The sequence below is a fragment of the Lonchura striata genome, chromosome 4 (assembly GCF_046129695.1).
Source record: "Lonchura striata isolate bLonStr1 chromosome 4, bLonStr1.mat, whole genome shotgun sequence".
Lineage (NCBI taxonomy): Eukaryota > Metazoa > Chordata > Aves > Passeriformes > Estrildidae > Lonchura > Lonchura striata.
In genome coordinates, this window is record NC_134606.1 from 71,609,294 (window position 1) to 71,625,298 (window position 16,005).

Sequence of the window (16,005 nt, forward strand, 5' to 3'; positions counted from 1 at the left end):
ATTAACTACTTTCCAGCATCTGGGGGGGTGTTGGCACATCGTTGTGGGCTTTGGTTTTGGAGGCACCATTTCAGTCTTCTGTTGAGACCAAAGCACTGTGTATTGATAGTTAAATTCTCTGTGGTGGAGCCAGATAAGCACAGAAGCAGCAGGCTGATTTCTGCGCCTGCATTTAGATCCACTGACGGGGATCTGGGAGATGTGAGTAGGAGGTTTTGGTCTTTTGCATTCAGGCCAGCAATCTGAACATGTGCTCCTTGTGCAAGGTCAGTGCCATAATACTGAGCGAATATCTGAGACAGTTTTTGTCCATTTTTTCACTGGAAAATAAGCAGGGAACAATCTGGTTTTTGTTTGGATGTAGTTTTTTTTAAATGGTCACAATCTGCCTGACAACAGCAGGAAGGATACCTTTCCCTCCTTATATGTCAAGTGGAGGTGCCCCAAAGGCTAAAAAATGCCAAGGACTAATTAACACAAAGCTGAGAGCAAGAAGCATTACAAGTCTCTTTTCTTAAACAAATGGATGTGTTTGAGGGTTTCAATATGTTAACAGATAGAAAAACTGAGGCTTAAAAGGCCCCTGGGCTTTGCTGATCCCTCTTTTGTGGTGAGTTTACAGTGTTGGGACCCTGAGGTGCATGAGAGTGTTTATTCTCTCATCTGTAGTTGAATAGGGATCTCAGTACTTGTGTCTCACCACATTCACACCTCTATAAACAGTTGCCCAGTTAACACCAGCTTTTCACACATGACAAGGCAGAGCTACTTTACATCCCACTAGTCTTACACTGCCTGCCAAAAGGATGTAAGGGGGATATTTGGGAGAGTGGAAGAGCTGGGGGATGAGTACAGTTTTCATTAAGAGGTCTCAGCAGCTCACCTACTCTTCTCTGAGGAGGAGTAGCTGGCACAAAGATCCAAACATTTTGGTGGCAAGAGGAGACAGGTGGAGGCTTCTCCTCTGTAAGATCCTTTCACTGCTCTGCCAACATGCCCCTCTGCTGCTCCAGGCCTCTCCATTTGGCTGCTTGTCTTTTGCCTTTTGTGCTGCTCGTGTCCTACCTTCTTTCTCTTCCCAACCTTCTCATCTTCATCCCACATGAAACCCTGAGGTTCTTACGACCTGGCATTTATCTCATTGACAGCAACGCGTGCCACTCCTTGGAATAAATCATTTACTTGTATGTTTGAAACTCTACTCCCCCATCTTCCTTATTCTTTTTTTCCCACTTCTCTTTTGTGTCTCCCTTTTATGTGAGACCCGTTCCCAGGATGCAGGCAGCAGCTGGAACAATAGGCAGTGTTCCTGGGAGCAGTGTTGGCCGTGCCCTGGTGTTTGACTGGAAGCCTTTTAAAAGCATTAGCTAATTACTCCTCACGGTGTCACTGCAGCACCTTGCTGCTTTCGGCCTAAGATCCTGGCAGTGTGTCATCTGCCCGAGGCCACGAAGTTATTGGATGGCAGGGGTTTCTAGGTCCAAGGGTGAGTTTCCTTCCCTGAGTGACAGTAATTGTTGGCTACCTTTGAAGGATTTATGGCCAGAATTATAAGGAGAGCTGAGAGAGTCTCATTTTTGCTCACTGCCCAGCATTAGCCCCAGGTGAGCTCCCTCTGAAAAGCCAGGTTCACATCCATCCTGGCAGCTGGAACTCTGCAGCACTTCTGAAATCTGATAAAAGGCACATCACACTGTTCTGAGGGCAATACTCAAATTGAGAGCATCAGCCACACACTGCTGTCCTCGCAGAGCAGGAATATCCTGGGAGTTCTGAATGTCACAGTAGTTAATTATATTAGCTAAACCTAGCTTCCTGCATCTGGCAGCAGTTCAAAGGTAAGACAGCAGTAAAATATTAGCACTATATTGTCTTTGTACCTCCAGAAAAAAGGCAAAGAGGAAAAAAAGAAAAACCACCAAAAATCCTTCCCAGGAAAAAACCCAACCCCGGAGTAATTGCGTTTCTTTTTTATTTTTGCCAGTGATATTGACCTAGAAATGGAGAAAGAACCTGATCTGATGTTTAGATGCTAGATGAATCTTTCTGAGCTGACAGTTAAATAAAGGGAGATTTGAGATGGTGATGAATGATGGAGAAGGTGTAACTACACGGTTTTGGTTTTGCAGTGACTGGGATTGAATGTGATGCTACAGAGCATACACACACAGCCTGGGGTATAACTAAAGGTCCTGTTATAGATTTTTGCGGAGCTACCTTTTCTGAACCTACAGGCTGACAAAGGGGTAAGAGAAGTTTAATGGCCAGCCCAAGATAGTTCTACTACCTGCACTAGGAGATTATACCAAAATTTCTGGGAGCCACTCCAGGTCCATGAGCACAAAAAAATCTGTTTTGTTCATAGAATAATAGAATCCCAGAAAAGTTTGGGTTGGAAGGGACCTAAAAGTTCCAACCCCATACCATGGGTAGGGATACCTTCTACTAGACCAGTTTGCTCAGGGCCCTATCCAGCTTGGCCTTGAACACTTCCAGGGATGGGGTAGCCACAGCTTTTCTGGACAACCTGTTCCCAGGTCATTGCGTGAGATCCTGTCCTTTGGCCCCGGTTACAGAGAGATCCTGCTCTTTTCCAAGGGCTAAAAACAGTCAGTGCTGATACAAGAGAGGTGACCAGTCAGGTAAGTGGTGTCCTCACCTTGTAATTAACTGCGATGGAAAAGGAGAGTTCAGGATTGTAAAAACTTCTTCATCCTTCATTAGCATCCGCTCTCAGATCTCAGTGCTGGGGGTTTATTATCTTTCAGAACAGTGGGCTGGAAAACAGAATTTAGGTCTATTCTTACTTTTCGGAGTCAGTACCCTCCACTTAGGTTCTTCTTCCAGGAGGCAGAATTTACCTACACACGACATGAAATCAATCTCTCCAGCTTAGGCTTTCCAACACATTTCAGGGAACAAGTGCTCCTGTGGGAGCTATGGAAGAAAGTCAAGGCTTGCTTTATTCCTGTTGCCTCCTCAAAGCAAATTTAAAGATGCAAATGGGAAATAAGCTAAACCAGGTTTGGATTTACAATGTAGGTATTATTAGGGTCTAAGTCCCTTTGAGATGATTGACATTTGTACATGTCACAGCTTGTACATCTGCAGTGAGGTCATTTGGCTATGCACAAATGGCTTTGACCAGAATTGCTCATTTGCATAAAATAATGCAGACTTTGTTACACTGAGGCAAGAGTCTGATGTGATCAGGTGTCCCACCATCACACAGAAATAACCCCAGAGGAGTCGTTTGTCATTTCTGTGATGATTTATTGGAGCACCCACTTGTTATTGTCAGCAGTGACAATGATGATGATGGAGAATCTGAGCACAACCTAGAAAATGCATATTTGTATTTATGAGAAACATTGCTTTTGCTTCGCTGCTGCCAGCCAGTCTGTCTCCCCTCAGGAGTCAGTGTAGGTCAGTGAGGAATGAGATGCTTTTGATTCACAACTCAGGATAACATTTGAGAAGTTTCTGGAATATTTTTTACACATGAGCTGCAACTTCTCATGAGAGTTTGGTTTCAGGGAATGAAACAGCAGTTACAGAGAGAGAAAATGGGAGCGTGAGGGAGAGAAATACTGTGTACATGTCTTACATTTCTCTTTACCCTGTAATTTTCCCCTTCTTTCTCCTTTGCAGTCAAATAATAAAATGTGAATTTAGTGGCAGGTGAGGGTATAGAGATGTAAGAGATACAGCATAAGCTTAATCATACTTTTCTGCTACACAAATCTTCTTTGAACTGCACTTATCCATGTGAAGGATTTACATCCAGATGAGCAGAGGAAAGTTCCAGAATAACACAACAGTTTATAGCCATTGTAAATAAAATAACCCTAGCTTCCATTTGGCAGAAGAAGGTCATTTTCAGACACATATACTGATACTAGAAGCATCTCAAGTGAAAGTACATTCTTAGTGTTAAAGTCTGACCATTTTTCTCACTCACATATCCTAAAAATACCACCTGGTTGTTTTTCATGGTTGTTTTCATCTCTATTCCCAATTTAAGGGTCAGGATTTTTTGGTGACTTGGGCAATCCTTCAGGGTGTGCGTGGAATATATCATGTACAGGTATGTAGCTACCTATAGAGGAAAAATTCTCCTAATGACAGATATAAGTTCAGGCAGCATCAGAAATCTTAACAAGTAGATAAAATACTTCCTTAACCTCCCCATTCCACTGCTGTAATCAGTGGAATGGGAAGGTTAAAGAAGTGCTGAGCATGAGTGGTGTGAAGGCTTGGCACAGGCTTAGTACATTAAGGGACTTGGACTCTGATGCAGTCCTTGGTATAAATTTGGAGCTGTACTTTGTGATTTTCTTTGTTGAATATTCAAGTCTGATAGCAAAATAATGCTGAAGATGGTTGCATAAATAGGTTAGACCTTAGAAGCTGTCAGGGATATAGAGGTACTGTCACTGTCAAAGTGGGTCTGAATTCCCATATGCAATTTTACCCATCTCCTCCCACAGAAGTATTTCCACATCCTACGGGATGAGGCATTTTGCTGGTTCTGCAACATATTTATTTGTAAGTTTTGTCCCTGCCCAGGACTTTCTCTTCAGCACTGAAATACTGTCTGTCCAGGCACCAGCCAGAAACCAGCCAGGACCATTCAATATTCCAGTGACTTAATGTCCAAAATCTGCAATGGTTTTTCTGGTACCTTTCAATTGTCAGGCAAGGCCATAAATGCCACCCTCTAAAAAGTGTAATTCAGAGTCTCTGTTGCAAAGACCTCAGAGAAATGGCAATTTCTTTTTAAGCATGTTGGAAGTAAATGCACAAAACCTGCTGTACACTATTCAGTCGTGATACTCAGATAATAAAATAAGCAAGCTAGGAAAATTTAGTGCAGAAGCAAAGACCTCTAGGCAACAATGTAATATAATACAGAAAAGATATAACTCAATTGGAAATAGCCAGCTGGCACTAATGGCTCATTGGTTTAGACTCATATTTCTGGGCTGTCTGGCTTTTGGTGAGATGGGAGCAAGGAAAATCACGCCTGCCTGCCAACAGCTATCAATAAAAGTGCTATTAAGCAGAGCCCTGCAGCTCAGGGGCTACCTTGATAATTGGGAGCAGCTTGAGGAGACAGTCAAGAAACCGAGCTTTGTCTTCTCATCAGTTTCCTGTGGTACTGAGGTCTGTGTAGTGTGCCACTGCTGGTGGTGGGAATACACCACACCTAACTACACAGGGCCACAACAGAGTGCTCTGCTCTGTGCACAGCAGAGGCCTCGTCTGTGGCAAGCCTAAAACAACTAAACTGCTTTTTAGGCCCCTTGCTGGGTCTGACAACACAGCTTGGAATGACAAGCCCAAATCTAGAGCCTTTAGATGTACTGGAGGAAGGATGAGAGCAGTGGGAAGTGGTGGGCACTTACCATCTGGCTAGGAATGGGCTCTAGCACAGGATAACGTGTGACCCATCTGTCTGGGCATTGCCATTTTGGGATGGAATGCGTTCTGCCTGCCTTCCTTCCTCCCCTCTGAGCCTCCTAGACACAGAAGCTGGTTTCAGGAACACAGGTTTTGTTTCCTTGTCCTACTCCACTTACTGTGATCATATGCCTATTTATACACCCATTCATATGCCTATGTTATCCTTTCTTCCATTGTTTGACACTCTGTTTTGTCATCCTTCTACCTCATTTGCTTTGCCTCAGTACCCTCCTGAACTGATAACCTGATGACTTTTCCCTGGATGATCCTAGTTGTAGTACATACCTAGCCATACTTGGTACTTCTGGTACTGTTACCTAGAGGAAATAATAATAATAGCAACAGCAGTAACAAGGCTATTATTATGGAGTGCCTGGGACTGTTTTTGCTGGCAGTATCTGTGGCACAGTGGTTGCAGCTGTACACAGGGAGCAGCAGGGCCAGTGGAATTAAGTCGCTGAATGTCTGAGTGAATGACCCAAAGCTCTTGGAGGAAAAACACAGAGAATGAACATGTCCTGTGGCACCAGTTAGAAATTACTCATAAAGAACCATACATGATACATGAATTTTGAGTTGGACAGGACCTTCAAGTTTATCTAATCTAACCCCTCTGCCATGTATAGGGACGCCTCCCGCTATCTCAGGTTGCTCCCAGCTTTGTCTAATTTTGGCTAACTGTGGCTACTCCATCCTCGGTCACTTCTAGGGATGGAGTAGCCACAGCTTCTCTGGGCAACCTGTGCCAGGACCTTCCCACTGTCACAAGGAGAAGTTTCTTCCTAATATCCAATCTAAATTTGCTCTCTGTCCATTTGAAACCATTCCCCCTCATCCTGTCACTCCATGCCCCTGCCAAAAGCCCTTCTCCAGCTTTCTTGTAGCTGCTTAGCTGCAGTGACTTCACATGTATATGCATCTGGTGGATTTTTTTCATTATTTTTTATTATCCTCCTTTACCTTTCCAAAGAGTAAAGATAACCACACCTGGAGCTGAGTTATGATAGAAGGGTTTGGTTGGTTCTCTAAAGGTGGTTTAGTCCTTGCCCTCGTTTAGAAGATTGGCTTCACCTGGAGGTGGGAACGTTGGGTAAGGTGCCAGGTGTTCCTCGTTTCCCATCAGGAGAGAGCACAGCTCCCCAATTTCTCTGAGGGTGGTTGGAATGAGATGATCGCCCATTCCATGGGATTTGCTTCGTATTCCCGTGAGGGGAAACTTTCAGGAATTTGCTGCGGAATTCGGGATGCTTGAGCCGTGCCGATTTTCCTTTGAGCGCTCTACAAACAGTGAGACTTGGCCTCAGGGGCCTCGCTGTACCTTGTGTGGGGATTCGGTGTGGCAAAGAGCCCGTTTGGGGCACTGGGATGGGGGAAAAGGCTGCTAGAAGCTGATGAAGCTCTATGGATGCTTTTTTAAAAGTTCATCTTCTGCTGATCTGAGCTCCTGGTAGGAAAGCAGGGCTTGGGGTCCTCGTGCGTGTGGGGGCTGAGGGAGCTCTCGTGTGTGAGGAGTTTGGGGGGCCCTTGTGTGTGAGGGTGGCTTGGGTCCTCATGCATGAGGCTGGGGCCTTGTGTGTTGTTTTGGGGCCTTGTGTCTTACACAGCAAAGCAAAGAACCTGGAGGTGATCTGCCAGTGAATGTGGCTTGGTTTTTTGCTTCTTGCGCTGTGAGGAAGAGGCTTTAATTTAAAAAAATGTGTTTTATGCATGAAAAATGGGGAATCAGTTTGCCAGGCGAGCTTCCACCTGTGTTGGCACACAGCTGCTCGCGATATTCAACTGGAGCACATGGGCCTTTGTTTAAATGATGTTTCATATTTTGGGAACTTTGAAGTATGTACAAGTCACAGTGTGAGAGCAGCTTTGTTAAATGTGCTGGTTTATTTTCATGGACTTGAAGTGTCCTTTTGTGACAAAGTTGCTGCTGCTCACGTTCTTTTTTATGAAAATATAGTTTATGAGGATAATGCGTTTTTGTGTTGCTGAAAGTTTTACTGGCTGTGTGCCAGGACTTTAATGTTGATGAGTTTTTTGTATGTTCAGAACTGTCCACACCTTAATAAAAGTAACAGAGCTGTTGGAGTTTTTTTAAAAGGTGATGATTAGACTAAGTGTTTATAGAGCTTAAAGGAATTATGTAACTGCTCTGGTTGCTGTTGATTATTTCCATGTCTTCTTGTTCATCCTGGCCATGCTAGAAGGAAACAAGAGTGTGAAAATCTTTCTTTGTTATCAGGTTACTAGTAGTGGCTTACTCTTTATGGAAAATAGCTTTTTACATTAACTTTTGTTTTCTCACAATTTTTTTAATGGATTGATAGATGCTGAAATACTTAGTTGTATTGGAATGATAATAAGAGTGTGCTGTTTTATGTGAGGTTCACTTAAAACATCTCTCTACCAGCAATGGCATGTCAGTCACTGTTATTCTGGCACCACTGTGGAGAGATTGAGCCACAATTCAGCTCTGACTGATGTTTTTAACTCATTTTCTCAGATGTGCATGTGACTGAGATTTGTTTATGTGGGTTTCATTGTTTGAACAAATAATTGTTTTGCCAATAAACTTGAAGTGCTGGACTATGGCCTGTTAAATCCTCATGCAAGAAGCAGATGAACCATGCTGCAGTTTCCACCACTGAAGTGCAGTGGGAGTTGTGTTTCTCCCTCTATCTGATAAGTAAGTAAAAATATGTTGTGGTTTGAATTATGTCAGCCTTGTAACTGAGAAGAATCTGACATCATTAAATGATTCCTAGACTGCAAGAAAAATGATAAGTTATTTGTTAAATGTGGGTGTCAAACTGTAATCATGGAGTTTTCACATGTTGGGACGAATAGGGGAGGGGAAAGTGGTGTTTGGGATTGTATCCCTTCCCTTTTCTGATTCAATTTCAAATAGTTTGTTTGATAAGAGTCTTGAAATACCAACTGAAAAAAAATATAGTACTGGTTTTTTAGTTGTATTGATTAGTTAACTGTTCTGATCATGTTCTAACCAACTCAGAGGAACTAAAAATGTTATTAGAATAGTTGTGATGTCCTTGTACTGGAGATGTAATTATCATGTACTGCAGAAGTGTATGAGGAAAAAGGGGCATTTGAGTATCAGTTGAAGTTGTACCCGCAAAGGATGTAGTTATGTAATGCTTAATTTTCTGGGCTTTTTAATGACTCTGTCTATTTCCATGATAGATAGTTTTGTGGAAAATGAAACTAATATTCTTAATTAAGTGTTCTTAATCTCCACTGACAATTAGCCTGTTGATTTGTATTGCAAAGGGAGAAGCATCAAATCTGTGGAATTCTAACCTGATCTCCCAAACTTTAACTGCGTACTTCTCAGTTTATGTAATTCTAGATAAGTGCTGTTACTGTTGGAGAAAGCCACAGAAAAAGTCTTTGGAATGTATTTGAACTTTACAGTCAAGAAGGATTTTCAATACAGAGATGGTGCTTTCAATACAGCATCTCTAAGTCCAGGGTGGTTGGTGAAACAGTTTAACTGCAGCAGTTTTGGTTTGGTATAAAACTTTCTGAAGGACCAGGTTGGGCTGAGCCCCCAGGTGATCTAACCTGTGCCTTACCTTTACAACCTTCTCTGGGTTTGGTCAGCTACGTTAGAAATAGGAGGGCAGAAACTGTTCACCTTTTCCCCTTTTTTATTTCTTTTAAATGTTCTTTGTTGACCAGAGAACATATCTGTGTGACAACAAATGGATTTAAAAAGGGGAAAACTTTTTGGGAGCTTTACAGACTTAGGAAGAAAATACTAGGGGAAAAAAACCCCACCAACCCAAAACTATTACACAAAAACCCAAACCCCAGAGGGTTTGCAGCAGTGGTTCTAGACAGATCAGAGCACAAAGTCCTCCTGTTCTGGGGCTGCAAACCTTAGATTCAGGTGAAGAGTGGGAACATGAGAGCACTCTGAGTATATATAAATACATAAGTTATTTAAATTCAAAAACTTGGAATGAAGGATGGGAAATTCTATCCCAAAAGAGGAGTATTTGACTGCAAAAAAGAAAAACTTGTGGGTGTATTAGTGGTTTTTTTTTCCTTTGAAATATTGATGGTTTGCTGCACTCTAGTGGTGCTCAATAGGAGTCTTGTGCAAGTCTCTGAGTTGTGCTCAGAGAAAGCTTGGAGGTTATTTCTGTCTGACCTCACAAATGTTCAACCTGCTCTTTTAAGCTGTATTTTAGTGTTTTCCTTGTAGCATTAGAGATAGTAATAGAAATAGGCACTTTCAGATGCTCCTTTTGTTATTTTCTGCATTTTTAGGGTGACTGGGTGAGGAAGAACTGGGGATTTTGTCTTTACTGCTAGTCCTGACTTAGATTAATACTCATTATTATCAGCTCAGTCCTTCTGATTAGTACCAGTGGCTTTTCATTGTACAGCTTAGAATGTTGGTGCAGGATAAAAAGGCTGGGACTGACTCACTGCTTTGCATAATTTCAAGGAATGGTCCTTTAGATGTGTGCGATTTATATTTCTTTAGATGTCTTTCCCTTCAGTTTAATATTGTGTGACTTGGAGCTAAGGCAGCATCACATGGAGGAGGAAGGACTGGGTGCAGCCTGTGTTGTTACCTGCAATGAGTGGTGGAAAGACTCTACCAGCAACTCACCAATTGAAGCCACAGGGCCTCTGCAGACACAGCAGTTATTTCTGTGTACCTTGAAAAAGAACAGGCTGTCTCCAAGGTAGCTTTCCCCATGTTGTCTCCAGAACTTAGGTTAACATTGGAGCAAATTTAATTGACATCTTCTTTTGGGGTTCGTAGAGTAGGACCTGCAGACTGAGGTTAGTGAAGAAGGGTCCAGAACTTCTAGACCCTCCTAGAAAGCCACCAGGCTTTCTAAAGTTTTCCTCAGAGAAGGGTCTGGGTGCAGGCACATCTAGGCTTTGTCCATGGCTTGTGTCCAAGGGCTTATGCAGGTGTAATTGAAGCTTTACCCTGCAGGATTAAGGACGGTGAGCCACATTTACATATATATATATATACACACACATAAAACAGAAAATTATTTATTATGATAATAAATAGACTAAAAGACCTTAATCAAAATGCTTCCGTGCACAGTGAGGGTAGCTAGAACTGCTAGTATAGCACACTGTTTCTGAAGGGATTCTGATTTTAAAGCTAGTAAGTAGAGATGAGTATTGCTCACCCATTCCAACAGCTGTGGGCCTATCTTATTTCTCAGCCTTGAGGAATAACCTTGAGAGGAGATCCCACTCAAGGGGAGGCATGTCCACAAGCTCTGGGAAGGGGTATGTTAGGAGACCCCACCATTTTACTCATGATGTAATTCTGATATTTCCTTCTGGGTTTCATGAAGCAAGAGGGTGTTGTGGGCACCACTGGAGTTTCAGACAGGTTTGTAGCACTTTTGCAGGCTTTCATGTGCACTTTTTTTTTTTACTTTAATCCTGTTATTCTGACAGCTCCTTGGAGTCCTGTGGACATAACAACACCGATCTGAAATTATATTACAAAGGGGAAAAGATAATCCTCACGGTCAGCCAGCTGCTCGAACAATAGAAGCAGAGGAAGCACCAGTTAATTAATTTGGTTGAGATATTTATTTGTGTTTATTTGCTCTTTTGAATTTATATTAAATTTAATTATAGGTGAGCAAGGTGACAGGTGAGCTCAGCTTTAGCCTTGAGCTCAGCAACAGCTATGGTGGACCTCACATGATGATCGCTTGGGCATTGATTTAGTCAATAGACAAAGGAGATGTTGGATTTATTTAAAAAACCCAAAACAACAAAACCACCACAACTTAATTGATCAAAAAGGATGTTGATTTGGTGGAGCAGATCCAGAAAGCAGGAGAGAAAAGGGAGTAATTTGGTTTTGTAAGTAAATGGGTGCTCTCACTAGACATTGAGTGCTCTGAAAATGTCCTGTTGGCTCAGTGGCATAAATGGGTTCAGGTCTGTGGTGGGGTGTGAGCGAGTTTCCTGTCTGGGGGTGGTTGTGTGGCTGTAACAGCTGAAGCAATGAGTTGTGAGTTCAGTGTTGTGCACAGAATGAGGGTTATCCTTCACACCCTTCCAGTACATCAGAAATGCGTTTTATTATAGGTCACCTTACTCCCCGTACCTGCAGAGACCCAAGTTAACTCCCCCCATGCTCAATAGGCTCCTAGATGTATAATCAGTCCTCTCCTGATGGCAGAGGTGGGAAGCAGAGCAGGACTGTGCCTACAGCTGCTGCCACAGCTGAGGACAGGGTTAGCCCTGGCGAGACAAGCCAGCTCTGTGTAGGGGACTGGAAAACATGGCAAAGGCTGAGGATACAGCTGCTCTTTTTGGCACTGACTGCACTGACAAGAATCGCAGCCAGTGACCTCTTTACCAGATATTTTGAGATCTGACAACTGTTGTAGCTTCAGGCTGTTCCCAAATGCTGCTTCCCATGCCAAGCGCTTGCAGCAATTGCACAGTCAGACCTGGGGTATGGTGAATGTTTTAAGGTACAGGTGAAGCCATTTGGGTTTATTCCTTTAGGGAAATGTCCTGGATTTGGAAGTTGCCCACTATCAAAGGCCTGAAGTTATAGGCTGTACTGTGCAGAGTATATGGCTTATAGCTACAAAATCCACTGATTATCCATGGTATGACCTGTCAGCAGAGAATTCAGTCTGTGTTTTCCAGCTCAGTGAATTCTGCATTGTGAATCCATGTGTTCTAGGAAGTGCCCACAGGATGCTCCAGCACTTGTAGTGTAGTTTTATGGAATATTAAGTAAAAATATAAAGTCATCTATGGAAGGAGACAGCTACCACTCTTTGGTGGTGCCTACCACTAAGATTGTCAGGGATGGTGAAATTTAATAAATAGCTCTCTGCTGGTCATAGAGCCCACTGGCATCTTCAAGAGTTTGCTGGGAAGAGAGGTGGGACGTAACAGGCTGTGCTAATAAAACTCATTGCTGACCTGTGTTACATTCAGACTAGAGAAAACTTGGTTGGCTCTGGTTCATATAATTTGTAGTTCAGAAATTAAAAAATACACCCTTTTGCTTCTCAAGGTGGAAAGCAAGAGTAACTTAGTACTTGAATTATTGCTGCTACTTGTGAGGGCATATCAAGTGTGAAGTCAGTCCCTTAATTTAATTACTTGTTTGTTAAATAAAATAAATGAATGTGACTTGAGGAAGAGAGGAAAGAGAAGCTTCTGGCTTAGGTCGTGCCCTTGACAAGGCGTCGCTATGTCTGTGACAAGCGAGCAAGCTGGACACAGAGGAACTGTGGCTCTGATGGCACCGCTGAGGTCCCCACACAGGCACTGTCCCTCGTCCCACCACACCAGCAGTAAAAGTGAGCGAGCCACCATTGCTACATTTAACACTTGTACATTTTTATTTAGTTAAATCAGCCATTGTACACATTGCAGCTATGTATTGTTAGTGTTGTATCTTTTTAATTTTTAACTAATACATGCCCTCATAGATATATTCAATTAGTGTTATCACCATGGGAACAAGATGCTGATTCGTCAACTTAAAATTCACTTCTTCTCACAGTATTCAAGTTCTCTGATAACACAGCAAAAACTCAAAATAAGAGGTGAATAACCATTATGCTGTTACACAGAACATCATCTGCACCGCAAATAACACAACAGAAATGCATTTCTTGAGAGCCCCATCCTTGAAGACCCTCCTGTTCTGTCTCGGACAGTCAGGAAGCCAAGATGCACTGTGAGGTGTTTCATCAGGGGTCTCATTCGATTTGGCTGCCAAAACACTTTTTCCTTTAAGTTTCTTTTCTTGCCTGCCCAAAAAGTGTCAGCACGGCACCTCGTGGTTCTGCCCACAGGAAGCCAGAACTCCAGAGGTGTTTCTATGCTTTTGGCATCATTACCTTAATGAGGAAGTGCCCTTGTTCTGAGCACTGAGTGAGTCATTAAAAAAAAACAAAACCAAAGAACCCTACAATTGTAGAAGGCCAGATAAGCTTGGACAAAGGATTGCTCCTAGAGGAGACGGTTGGTTTTACTCTGGTGGTGAGTCTATTCATTAAAAAATGAAATAGCTATTTAAAAGCATTAAGTTGGTGTGTTTGTGTGTATGCGTGTTATGTTAAAACCCTACAGAGCTCCCTCCATTAAATATTAAGGTATAGAACACCCAAAACATCAGATCCCTATGTTCCCCTTGTGGAAAATAAAAGTGCAGACATGCTAATGTGGTTTTCAGAGGGACGATTTAGAAATATATATATATAATATATAGTTACATAACAAAATATGAACAGAAACCGGCTACTGAGGATTGTGAGCACTTGTTCTTTAAAAAACACTTGATCAGAAGATAAAAACTGCTCGCTCAGTGCTAAGAGGGCCAAGAAGCTGACATGGTTCTAGGAGGGTTTGGTTTTGACCTTCAAATGCCACATGCGTGTATCAGCTAAGAGGCAATCTCGATAAAACATGGTGAATTAATTATTCTCCTTGTATAGTGGGTAAGTCTTTGTCCCGTAGTTATCTACAGTGCAGTGGCCAACTGGAAGCACCCCCAGTCTGTTGGTGAGGTCGGCTAAGTAGTGATGGAAACAGGAAACTACTGGAGTTAAGATTGTTTAATACGCCCCGTCACAGGTTCAGATCTATAGGCTTGAATACCATATGCGAACATGCCGCAGGTAGAGCTGCTAGCAACTTGGGTACCTAGTGGGGAAGTTTTTCTTTCTTTTTCTTTTGGAAATGTTTCAGTGGCTATGCGAAGGTGTCTGCACAATTAATGGCCACAGTCAGCTGTGATTCATGTGAACAGCTGCCTTTTACCTGACTCACGCAGCCTTTGCCAAGAGCGGATCTCTAAACAGGAACTCTTAGTACTTGGTAGCTCTGCAGTGCTTCCTCCTGGGTCAGTCAGCGTTTGTGGTCCGGTGGTGCCATGCCGTGATCTGTCACCATTCCGCAGGGTCACTGCACCTCGTAACCCACAATGCCAACAGGCAGTGAGTGTTCTGCGGTCTCGTGAGTTCAAATACTCTGCTATTTACAGTTTATACGTCAACTCCTTTGTACGGTGCATGTACACAGTCAGTGGAAGAGGCCTGTCGATGAAGTCTGCTTGGCAAGGGCCATGTCAGTAAGCGAGCGCCAGAGCAAAGGGACAGGGACAAGTGGCGATGCTGACAGGGTGCCAGCATGGCGGATAAATCATCCTGCCTGAAGGATGCTATCTTTGGTCACAAATTAGCTTACGGGGTGAAAAATCTTAACAGCACAAAATGCAGCTTGGGATGGGGAGAAATGATTTCACTGCAGCTGCACAGGTAGGAGCAGCAGTGACGACTGCTAACCAGGGACAGTGACAACTGCGTATGGGAGGGGTCACGTGGCGCTGTGCAGGGGCAGCAGCTTCTCACTTGGTCTCCTGTGTCCAGTCCTCCTGGCAGAAGTGCCTAAGAAGCTGCTGGAGGTCATGCTGGAGGTCATCCCTGGGGAGCGCTTCTGGGGTGTCTTCCAGCTCTTCTATGTGAACATGTTTTCCATAGCGGTCCTTCATCACAGTCCTCTTCTGTGTGCTGGCTTTACTTAGTATTGTCCTGGAACCAAAAAAAATGAGAGACCTGACTTAGAAATGCCACGGTTCTGGAGGTGTGAGAGAATCGTGGTTTTCAGGCTTTTCCAAGGCAGAGTTAGACATGCTGGAGAAGAAGGCACAGCAAGGTGTAAGTATGGATTTTTACCCTTTTTACTTTACATATTCTCTGTATTCTTTACACATGTTTGTAGCCTATTATTATAACCTAGCTTCAGTATTTTCTTAGGCAGAAAGACAAAACAAATTCCAGGACCCCTCTGCTACCTTGGTGTTCCTTAGAAACCAAGGTTGAATTCAGATCTTTGAGACATATTTTTATCAACAGGGCTGAGTCTTCATCCAAGGAGAGGTGGGTTTACAAGGTATCAGAGCTGGGGGCATTACTTTACTGGGTGTGCTTTTAGTTGGGGACTCTTGTCAGTATGGTAATTTGCAAAATCAAGAAAAAATTTACATGCATCATGGAGGGTGTGCAGCCTCTGTGTTTGCCTCTTATTTCTAGAACCAGAGAGAAAGGCATCAAAGTGCATGGAGATTGGATAATGGATGGAGAGTAAAGGATGGATGCATGGAGAAGGAAGGGTGGATGTATGGAGCAAGGATGGCAATTGGAGAAAGGGTAATGAATGAAAGGAGACTGTAGAATGATGACTGGAGACTGAGTGGATGGAGTATGGATGAGCACTGAATGTATAGATGGATGAATGCTTATTGATTTGCTAATTTTAATTAAGACTGTACATGTGTCATTCTAGGTGTGCATCCTCAGCATTTTCTGAGAGAAAGTGCACCTAAGGATCCTTACATAAAGGTACTCCTGTTTACCACCCTGTGTTTGCCTCTTATTTCTAGAACCAGAGAGAAAGGAATCAAAGTGCACAGAGAATGGATGGAGAGCTGGGTGATCATAGGAGAGTGGCTGATGATTGGATGCATGTATGGAGACTGGATAATGAATGAAT

The 16,005-nt window shown here is 43.0% G+C and overlaps 1 protein-coding gene across 3 annotated transcripts in view; it reads right to left on the reverse strand.

The window, feature by feature from the left end:
* Positions 1–12,825: 12,825 nt before the first annotated feature.
* ANK2 (ankyrin 2) overlaps positions 12,826–16,005 on the reverse strand; it is a 184,044-nt gene continuing 180,864 nt past the window's right edge. For all 3 annotated transcript variants that reach the window (XM_077783070.1, XM_077783069.1, XM_077783071.1), the window contains one exon: positions 12,826–15,044. In XM_077783070.1, the coding sequence (XP_077639196.1) occupies positions 14,861–15,044 (184 nt within the window). In that variant the 3' untranslated portion in view covers positions 12,826–14,860. The remainder of the gene's footprint in view (positions 15,045–16,005) is intronic.